Genomic DNA, 11948 nt, shown 5'->3' with positions numbered 1-11948 from the left:
AAGCATCCTGGGGTAGTGTAGATTCTAAATTGTTCAAATCATGGCCCCTGGGGGGAGGGCGGGGCCACAATAGGTATTACAAGGGGGGAGTCTGGTAATGAACAGCATGGCCAAAGTTACTCAGGTGAGCGATGTGGCCCATGGGCCTCTTGTTATGTTTATCTTTTTCCTGACATATTTCATAACAAATTTGAAAACAATTAGCCAAGGAGTAATCAAGAAGAAGTTAAAAACAATCAATGGTTAATGGATGACACACAATGACCAATGCAAAAGTCACCCGAGTGATTAAGGTGACCTAAAAATTCAAAGAAATATTTAAAATAAATGTATTGAGCACAGTTGACTCCAATGTGATTGAAGACACATGACAATGGTAGATTTGATCTTTAACTTTATTGCTATATCACTGACAGTAACTCTCCCCTGTTATGGAAAATCACCACAATAACAAATTATTAAATACTTATGTTATTAATATATTAGAAAACAATCAGAACAGTATCATTGTAGAGATGTGCCATGGCCAATGCATTCCAAATGCCCAGTAGTATGGTATCAAAACAAGTACATGGAGGGCAATGGAATGAACAAACCTTTGAATAATGAGGAAAGTGGTGCTCCTAGAAATGTCCATTATATTAATTTTTCATCTATGTTTCTTTGGTCATTGAAATATGACATTTTTCATCTTTTAGAATAAAAAAATTTTTTGAGCTAATCTTGAACAATTTTAATTCACCTATGAATACGACTGAGTGATGAATAAAATCTTTTATGACAGATGTCTCATTTTTAATACAAAGAATTTTAATCCAACTTCTATTTCATAATTCCAAATGAATGCTTTAATTTATTTATCCTATAATCAGAATGTGGTAATTGTAGATTCACAGCAATGTGTTTTATGGGTAATTTTATATTCCATAAAGATGCAGTACATACTCTCTGTTAAGATCGCCTATCAGAGAAACAACAAGGGGAGATAAATCAATGATAAAAACATATCAAAGTCTTAATTTCCTTCAAACAATATAACAATATCCTCTAAACATGTATCATCGTTGCAAAATTACACGTTTATTACACTCACATAATCACATTCACCTGTCCTAGAATATACTAGTACTTATATACAAGTATAAGATATATACATACAGGTATGACCAATTATGGTAAGAGACTTTTCACACATAAAACTAATACCAGACAAAATGAATGTGAATTATATGTACCTTAACTTTCTTGATGAAAGTTGTAAAAAAAAATGTATGAAAGGAAAATTTCAGCATTAATAAAATCCTTTCTCATTCATTAAAAACACACTGAAGTGGTATATTAAATGCCTTAATAGAACAAAGTCATTTGTTTTGTTAACCATTCAGTTAATGAAAAAAAAATCGGGGATGTCATAAAAAAAAAATATCAGAGTACCATAAAATTTATATAATTAGCACCAAATAAACATATTTCCTTAAGGATCTATGTTTCATAAAATAAGAATTTCTCCAAAACTTTGCGTTCTGAGAAGAAATTCGTGAAATCTCTTCTTTTGGATGGAGGATTCACTCCTTTGAATTTATGTGATAATTAAACAAAGACCAAGTGAAAATGCCTATAGCAAAAAAGTCATTGCATCAGTATCATTTAAATATGCAAACTGATGTATATGTTAAGATATAGACCTTTTTTTTCATAGATTTTGCTATGTTGTCACCAATGAATGGTGATTTGCATTTACCTATCTATTTCCCTTAGAGCTTTACAGTTTTCAGAATAATGGTAGCTATAGGTACCCTTTTTTGACATTCATGTTAAAGTTTCTAAGCATATATATATTGAAATTCATGGTAATAACTTTCAAAAATAGTTGATAGGTTATTGAAACAGATATACCTCTTTCTTTCCAGAAATTTTTATGCAAGGAAAAAAATTAATTTGTAAAAAATCATTAATAAGCATCTTTAAGATTATTTCTTTACTAGTTTGGTTGCTTTAAGTAATAATTACATCATACCTTTTGGTCCCTAAAATCATAGACGAAGAAATTGTTTGGCAATGATTTAACAAATGGATGACAAAAGCTCTTTTCGTTGTGCAGTTATTTCAGCATTTGATGGAATAATACTTTTTTATGGTACAATGAAGCATTCTTCAGAATGAAGCACATTTTTTTTTAAAAAAAGAGAAATCTCTTTTTCCATCGACTAGCTTACATAATTACTAAATACCAGATTTGGAAAACTTTTTTGATATAGTCATTAATCAAAAATTTGTGGAATATGCATGCATATATAAATCATGCAAATTTTATTCACATTCTGTTTTCACAGAAATAGGTTTATATCTACCTGTTATATACAGCACAACCCCAATGTTTTAATGCCCCAGAACACAAAATAAAGTAGCACCACAAAACACTCTATTTCTATACCTGAAAAAATAATAACAAGCCAAGGACGAACGTATACATGTATGTCATATATATGTACAAAAATCTAGAGTAGATATATATACCTGTATGTATGTCTCCTTTTTTTAACATGACAAATTTACACGAAGGTTTAATTGATATGTTAAAAGCAAAAATATATTAATTTTTAGATAATATATTAAAACAGGTGAAAATTAAACAAATATTTTCATCTCTGATCATATTATGTGTCCTTTGAGATTTTTTTTTCTTCTTGAGAAGTATCATGAAAATTTTCAGTTGAGCATCATTTTGCAAGGTATTTGAAATCCTATAACACTGTACAATATGGTGAAGTTGGTTTTTGTTACAGCTTAAATTATCACAGACGTTTAAAAGTATACATATACATAGCAATGAAAAAAAAAAAACCTATCATATTAAAGGATAAAACCAACCAATATATGAATGTGGCTGCAATATTAATATTTGGTCGACTTTTATTGTATGGCTTTAACCTGTAATGGGAAGAAAATTTAAAATGAAAGAGAAAATATCAACTGAAATGGCTAATTTCCTCATTGCTTTGTAAGCACGATTGCTGTCTGAGAGCAGAATTGTGAATTTGTTGTCCAGTATAAACATAAAACTAAATCTGGACCTTTTCCGGTCAATAATTGGAAGCCGATTTAAGTCAATCACACAGTCATCTTAGAAATCACATTCTGGTCAAACGGCTACTTTTCTTATCTCCAACCGTTTACGACTCTGCAATTGAGTAAATATGCACGAAGTGAGAAAAAAAAACCTGCCATAATTCTGAAAAAGTCAATATACTATATAGATATCAAAATATACTGATAACACACAGAATTATATCTAGAAAATGGGTAGGGAAAAATTGTATGAAAACAATTAAATGATCAAGGATAAAAAGTTCCTACATATAAAACATATACAAAGATCATTTGCTGGCTTATCACAAAGCCACTTTCATAAAGTTTAATATTATATTCAGCAGTTAAGTGTGTAAAATTCCTTAAACCATACAGCAAGTAGCATACAAGTAGCAATAACAGACACAAAAAGGTGTGCAAAGCAGTTACAGCCAATCAGGATAAAGTTCTTTGGACAATAGGGAAGCCATTTTGAGTGCTGAATGATGGGTGTTGAATTGTGCAATAACATGTTCCATGCAAGCTCACTGTCCACCCAGATTTAAACTCGGTAACTTTGGTATAATGGATCTAGTCTGTCAGAAACAAAAGGACAATTAACAATACACAGTATTAGTAGTAACAAGAATGGTTAGTAGAGAAATGGATGCCTCCTTGTGATAAAATCATTAATTACTTTATGCAAGTATACACACATCTTTGTTCATCTTCTGTAAATTTTTCTGTGCATGTTAACAAAAGCCAAATACAGCAAAAATTTCTTCAATTAAATAAATATTGATATATTGCACTTTAAAAGTGTATACAATTCTGGAGAACATCCATAAAACTCTTGTTAGTTAGTAAAAAGTATTGTACAAGGACAAATGTTAATAGTTCAAAACAACTTTTACATCAAATCCAAATGTTCCCAATGAGGACTGTGTAAAACCCCTATCTCATTTAGATGAATGTACAATATTTGCAAAGCATGCCATAAAAAAAATAGAAGAAAGAAAGACAAGGTAAAAATTAATCCTCATCACTGACAGAAAGTAAAAGACCTCTTCTCCACAACATGCAGGGTTTCTTACTGATTCTGAACAACAGAAAATTAAGACTTCTCAATTTAGTTTTAAACCAATATTCTCCGGAAACATGTTCCAAAATACATGTACATCATAAATATGAGGGTTTAATTTATTTCAGTTATGTAGCACCTCCGAGGGACACAGTCATCATAGTACAAAATGTGTTAGTCATCTGCAGTCAAATCAAAAACTAAAGGAAAACAGCCAGGAATTAATACTACAGAGTGCAGGCATTAAACATACAGATATTCATCAAGCAAATGATGCTCATGCAAATTACTTTACTGCTGAATATATCTTAGAATGTTACCAATTTATCAATAAAGAAACTGATAAGCTTCATTTAAAAGTATTTTTGCAAAAATATACATACATATATAAATTATATAATATATAAGCTTTACAAAGGCAAGTGCTACATGTAGTACTTCTTGGTTAATCATTAGTGTTAATTACCACATTATTCTAAAGAAATATCTTTACCTAAATAAATAGTTGTAAAAAAAAAAAGTCTTAGACATTATACTTTTCTAGATGTGTGATACTGATTTTTGCAAAACCTTGTGCAAGAAAAAAAAATGATTATACAGCTGGAATAGAATATAGAAAGTTCTTGCTGACAATCTGCTTAAAATGTCCAAAATCTGATTCATAATCCAATGGCACATTTTATTTATTTAATTAATTAATTAACTAATTATTTAATTTATTAATGATGATTGCTCTGGTGTCTCTTTTTGAATCCATGAAATAGCTAGCTTTTAAATTTTTACTGTATAAAAAATCATTGGATCAAAATGCGATGTCAGATTTAACAATGTTTTATTGCATTTATTGTCCATCTAACTTGGTTTCAAATTTGAAATACAAGTATTTTCCAGAATTTTGTCCTTAAGGTATTCTATACAAAAAACTTAGTAAAATAATCTAAACAGTCAGTTATTACATCACAAGGAGAGAAAGCATTCTGCAATTTAGTAAAGAACATTTCTATCTTTTCGTTATCAGTTTCTTTCAAATTATACCTGCATGGTTTTTTTTTTTCAAAAATGCCTTTAAAAAACATTATCTTTCTTTTGATATAGACTACTAGTATCATGTTTAATTTGGCGTCAAAATGTGATATATTAGCTAGTACATGTACTCAAAAATATTTCCAATGTCAATTTTGTTTGTGCTCTTTATAGACACAGTATATGAATTATCTCTTTTTTAATGCAAACCACAGCAAGAATTTATCAGATGAAAAGAGGTCAAGGATAAAATACTGTCTTCAGAACTTGCACAAAATAGCTAAGAAAGTGGAGGGTATACACTCTTGTATATAGTTAAAAATTTGGTAAGAATTGGAATTTTGAAAGCTTAGAATATGTATAGTTTTAAGACAACAGTAGGTTTATGCTTAGAAACAATACAGTGCTTTGGCTATTGGCACATCTATAACTAAAATGTAAGAACCGACCTTCATACGAACAAGCTGCAGATTAAGAAATTAAATTATGATTAACCCAAAATATACATGTAATGTTAATTCTAGGCATCTATTCTATACAACTTATAATCTATCCTAAGTACATTTAATGTTACTATAGCAACTATTCTGAAATCAACGACTGGGCAAAATAATATGATAAAACCAGCATAAACTGAAATTTGTTCTATTTAAGTAAATATTTAATTCTGCTCTTTTTCTAACTCCAAATATTACAAGACAAAGGTAGACAAGCATAAAGAATCATAAAGAAGCCTACACATGTAGATTTAGCAATTAGTGGGCAGCCCTTTACTGCATAAACAATTCATAATCACTCATACCAAAATACTATTTTATAGTAAATAAAAACACATATTTTAGTAAAATACTTGTAAACAACTCTCAACTAATGCTGGCAGAGAGACACTTATCACAGCTATGTTTTTTTTTCAATGATATAGTAATATCTGTGAAAATAAATGAAAAAAAGGGAACTCTTAAAGTACAACCTTTCCCCATTTTCACAAGCACTTTAACATCACATACAATTAGAATTTTGAAATGATCTGAACAAACATGGATCTATTCTGAATGTGTTAAATTCTGGTCTGATCATTTAATACAAAAATCAACAGAGATAAAATAAAACTAGAAATATGTCCACAGGACATGAGTGCCCAATGCAGGGCTCATTAGTAATGTAACATGAAAATTTGTATTGGTGTATGAAGTTTGATGCAAATATCTTGAATAATTTCTTTTAAAACTGAGTTTTACACACAATAAATAGTAAAGTCAAAGGTCATTGGAAAGGTCAAGGTAAAAAACAAAATGGCCACAGTTGATGAATTCTTACCAAATTAAGCTTACATAAAAATATTTTGGATACAGTAGTTTCTTTGAAACTGAGCTAAGTGCAAATAAGAAAGGTGAGGTCAAGGTCAAAGGAAAGGGCAAGGTCAAAAAAATTTGATGCAGTTAAATAGCACTCACCAAAATCTATATTAAGCAAATAAAATTTGATAAAAATGTCTTGATTTGTTTCTTAAATCTAAGCTAAACAGAAATTTGACAAAAATAAAGTCAAGGTCAAAGGAAAGGTCAAGGTCCAAAATGTTGATGCAGTTGAATAACTCTCACCAATATATTTCAGTATATTAGGTTTGATAAAATATCTTGAACAGTTTCTTTGAAACTTAGTTAAACACAAATTAAAATAAGGTCAGGGTCAAAGGAAAGGTCAAAGTCAAAAAAAATATTAATGCAGTTGAAAAGTCTCATCAATATGTATCAGCATATAAGGTTTAATAAAAATATCTTGAATATTTTCTTTGAAACTTAGCCAAACACAAATTAAGAAAGGTCAGGGTCAAAGAAAAGGTTAAAAAATATTGATGCAGTTGAATAGCTCTCATCATTATGCATTAGTCTATGAATTTTGATATAAATATCTTGAATAGTTTCTTTGAAATTGAGCTAAATGCAAAGTGTGATGGAAGGACAGAAGATGGACATGACATGGCAGGGCATAAATACTACTATTTCAGACACAGATTAAAATTGGAAAAGAAATAAGTATATCTGGTAAAATGTGTACCATTATCTTAGCTAAACAATACTTTCCTTCTTCAGTTCAACTTCAAAATCTCAAACATTGATATGTCAAATACCAGGGATATTGCGATATGTAAAAGTGAGTTGACAGTCCCAATTTTATTACTGATTTGAAATTCAATATCTTGAACACTTACATATCTTAAAAGTTTAGCAACAGTCCCAACGTATTTGAGATACCAAGTTTTAACTGTATTTCAGATTTTTTCTTTTTCACATATATAAAGTTAAGTCTGAAGATAAATCATCTGTAAATTAAATATTTCTTTTTCAGTAGGAGTATCTTAGTAATAAGCTGTCAATAAATACAGGTACCTCTACAAGTTAAAGAAACTGAGAATTCAAATAAATATCACCTGTTTATTGCAAAGTTGTAAAAAGGTATGAAGATGGGAATTAATGTAATCTTATAATGTTTATAAATATGTGTAAAAAAAAGTTTTCCATCATTTTAAACAAATATCACAATTATAAAATTTTAACCAAATAGGGGGGAGCAGTATACTAATTGAATTAAATATCAAATGAGATAATAAAGGAACTAAAGCCTGTGAATAACACATAATATATGTTACTAAAAAAGCAGAACTTTCATTTAAAATAAAGAGCTAGCAATGAAAAGCTGAACATTTATTTTTCCTTGAAGAAAACTATGCATACATAATTGCTTTAAATAAAAGATAAATATAGTAAGCACTTAAAACTATTTTTCAAAAGGTTTTAATCACAACAGAATGGATTACAACATACCAGTAGATGAATAAAGAAAAAAACAACAACATGAGGTAATGTTAAAATTATAAACTGTTGTTATTATCAAAGTTGTTAAAATACAAAAATATCTAAAATATTTTTAAAATATATGTCATACACATGTATCATATTTAAAATATATGCCATATCTTGTGGCTTATCTATAAACTTCATGGGGTTTGATCAACTGATACATAGCCAACTACTGTATCATTTAGATTGTATTACACTGTATATTGTTAATTGACTCTGGAATTTACTGGAATCTTTTAAAAGATGAACAGGCAAAGTCATCACAGATCAACCAAAATCAGAGAGATATATAGGAATTTCAAATCTTCCTGAATTGAGAATTAATTTTTGTATATTCACTGATATGAGGAATTAAAACAAATTCAAAATTGATAAATTGATGAAAAAAAAGAAAATGATAATGATTTTTTTGTTACGAGCATGTTAAAATGTTGTCCCTTACAAAAAATAAATTTAATACAGGATTTGTCACATCTGATGAAAATGAAAGATTCTCTTAGCATTGAAATCTTCATATAACCAAACAGCATTTAACTTATAGCCACTAAATTTGCCTTTCTCTAATACTTTTAATCTTTTAATTTCTTCTAATACTTTGTCTTTTAATTTCTTCTTTTATGATAATTGTTCACAATCTTGATGTTTTATCACTATGAAATTCATAACTGTGTTATGCATTATACTAGAAAAATAAAAAAATAATATTTGATATTAATGCAGAATTACCCTCAACATTTCATTTTGGCATGTAAGACATTGGTACAACTGAATAAAAAAACAGAAGACAACAATACTGAACACTGATTTGCCGAACCGGCAAACAGGAAGGCACATGCTGTACCACAGCATTACGTAAGTATCAGCAGGCATGGGGGGGACATTTAACCACTGACTCACGAATGTTTGAAGGCTGAAAAGTTGCTTGCAATGGCAGGCAAGAGTCTTACTTTTTTCCGTGTGCCACTGAGGAATTCCTTATATTGGTCAGATCGTAGATATCGACTATAGCTGTCACTTTTCATTAATTTAAATATATGGTCCTGAAATAAGAGATGACAAAAAAAGAGATAATTTTTCTAGTAAACTATTATCAGGATGCTGATTAGAAAACATTCACACATGCCAGTAATTTTGAGAGCTAATAGCTGTCTATATTTTAAGAAACTGTGAAAGTCCTGATTTACTTACAAACTCAATTTTGTTATCACTTTAATTTTCTTTAAAAAAAAAAATCATTTAAAAAAAAAAGAAGAATTTATTCCTTAAGTTAAATCACCAACACACCACCATGTACCAACAAATTTAAATGGAACAACAAAGATGGTATATTGTCTTACTGTAAAATTGATTATTAATTCATTCAAACCATACTACCTGAGCTTCATCAAAAACGTATCTCGTTGGGTTAACTTCCATTCGGTTCCTCACAAGTTCTGTGATGGTTCCGTCAACATTAACTGGATTATGTGCACCAGGTGCTAGAAATTCCCTAAAATAATCCACAATGATTAGATCTAATCAGACTGCCTTGTCAATTATGTAAATGTAATTAGGCCCATATCACTTTCTCTGTTCTAATGACTCTACAGAACTAGGAGAAGAGTAATTACTGCATTTGACCTTTTATATGTGACAAAAATAAAAATACTAGGCATTTTTTTGTTGCAGTTTTTAGTGCTGTAATGTACTTCTTAAGCAAATAAAGAAACTCTAGTACATGTACATGAAAGCAGCAGTGTTATATTTTTCTCTAAGAAATCCTCCTATAGTCTTATTAGAGAATTACTAGTTAACAATTACCGGGGTAACTTTGTAGCTTCTTAAAGCTGATCTGCCAACATTATTAAATGAACCAGAAGTCTCTGATGAGACTGTAGCTCTACTGGTTGTATTTATAAAGGAAGATAAAAGTAGCACTTGGACTTGAAACTTTGCAACAGCAATAAATAGAATAATGATCCTTGGTTTAGTCTCTTTTTGGCAAGATTTATTATTATATCAGACTAAAACTGTAGGAGGAGTAGCCTTTTAAAACAATTTTACTGAAATTTTGATTTAAGTAACCATGGCAACATCATTCAACAAAATCAAAAAACAATAACACCAATTATGTATCTCTGTAGTCTACTTGTATGCCACATTATTCTGAAATCAGACAAAAAGTGTAGGAGGATTAGCGTTTTGAAAGTATTTCAAGAAAATTTCTATTTTTAGTAACCATGGCAACACCATTCATCAAAATCCGAAACTGGTACAGAGAATTATGTATCTTAGTGTAGTTTACTTGTATGCTAAGTAATACTAAAATCAGACCAAAACTGTAGGGGTAGCATTTTGAAGGTATTTCAAGGAAATTTCTATTTTTAGTAACCATGGCAACAATGTTCATCGAAATCAAAAACCGATAAACAGAATTATGTATCTTAGTGTAGTCTACTTGTTTGCCAAGTTATATTGAAATCAGACCAAAACTGTAAGAGGAGTAGCATTTTGAAAGTATTTCACAGAAATTTCTATTTTTAGTTACCATGGCAACATCGTTCATTGAAATCAAAAACCGATACACAGAATTATGCATCTTAGTATAGTCTACTTGTGTGCCAAGTTATATTGAAATCAGATCAAAACTGTAGGAGGAGTAGCATTTTGAATGTTTTTCACAGAAATTTCTATTTTTAGTAACCATGGCAACACCGTTCATCAAAATCAAAAACAGATACACAGAATTAAGCATCTCTGTATAGTCTACTTGTGTGCCAAGTTATATTGAAATCAGATCAAAACTGTAGGAGGAGTAGCATTTTGAAGGTATTTCAAGGAAATTTCTATTTTTAGTAACCATGGCAACACCGTTCATCGAAATCAAAAACCGATACACAGAATTATGCATCTTAGTATAGTCTACTTGTGTGCCAAGTTATACTGAAATCAGACCAAAACTGTAGGAGGAGTAGCATTTTGAAAAATTGTTTACAGACGGACAGACAGACAGACAGACGGACGGACGACGGACACGTTACTATCGCATAAGCTCTTCTGGTCTCTGACCAGTAGAGCTAAAAATCATAAGGGGGGGTCCAGGGGTAGCCTAGGCTCATGGCTGCTGGAGTATTTATTTGTGAATTGATTTTTCTCTCTTTTTTTGTTAACTTTAAAATGATTTAGATTGCATTAGAATAAAAACCGAATGACAATACAAGCAAGCTCTGTTACGACTATGAATTTTTTTTAATTATACTCCTGATAATAGTGAAAAACTGAAGGTGAAACATAGTACAGCTATGAAAATTACTGTATTGGAACCTTTTGATGGAGAAAAACAGAAATCTGAAGAATATAAAGAGAAATTGTAAGGCATATTTTAGATGCTCAAACCGCAAGTCTTACACTGAAATCTTAAGGGTTTGTAGCTCTGCTTAAGGGTAAGGCATGGAAATTAATTTAATTATTATGTTTAACATACAAAATGCACGTCAATGCTGGAAAAGAGTCCATAGGATTTTTAAAACTTGTAGTGTAAAATCATGAAAGAAAATATACAGGTCAAAAGACAGTCCATAATACAAAGTTCTGGCATGATTGAATAATCCAAGCAGCACATTTATACAGCAAAATAAAGTTCTTGAAAACACAGCTCTAACTTTTGGTGACCATTTTATCAAAAAATGTTCCAAACTTTTCAAATGCCTTCTCATATATCAATTTGTCATCTCAATACTCAAAATACTTACGTAAATATTTCATGTACTTTGCGATGTACTTCCCTGATAGGTAAACCTTTCAATTCTTTACAAGCCAACCAAAATCTGTTCAAAGTTAAAACTACATATGATACACAGACATACATGTAAATATATTACATATATTAAACAATTAGATAAAAGAATGAATTATAAAAATTGCCAGAATAAATT

General features: G+C 29.9%; 1 protein-coding gene across 6 annotated transcripts in view; it reads right to left on the bottom strand.

Moving 5' to 3' along the window:
* Nucleotides 1-381: 381 nt before the first annotated feature.
* The window catches only part of LOC133182404 (regulator of G-protein signaling 7-like), a 66055-nt gene continuing 54488 nt past the window's right edge, over nt 382-11948 (bottom strand). For 4 of the 6 annotated variants that reach the window (XM_061317232.1, XM_061317234.1, XM_061317233.1 and 1 more), the window contains exons 13-16: nt 11766-11840; nt 9409-9523; nt 8982-9074; nt 382-5637 (exon numbers count right to left, since the gene is read on the bottom strand). In XM_061317232.1, coding sequence (XP_061173216.1) covers nt 5563-5637; nt 8982-9074; nt 9409-9523; nt 11766-11840 — 358 coding nt within the window. In that variant the 3' untranslated portion in view covers nt 382-5562. The remainder of the gene's footprint in view (nt 5638-8981; nt 9075-9408; nt 9524-11765; nt 11841-11948) is intronic. The other 2 variants (XM_061317235.1, XM_061317236.1) reach the window with 1 other exon arrangement.

Source organism: Saccostrea echinata, unplaced genomic scaffold (genome assembly GCF_033153115.1).
Source record: "Saccostrea echinata isolate AGI-Se365-2 ecotype Australia unplaced genomic scaffold, CSIRO_AGI_Sech_v1 ptg000009l, whole genome shotgun sequence".
NCBI lineage: Eukaryota > Metazoa > Mollusca > Bivalvia > Ostreida > Ostreidae > Saccostrea > Saccostrea echinata.
This window is presented reverse-complemented; position numbering and strand designations above follow the sequence as displayed.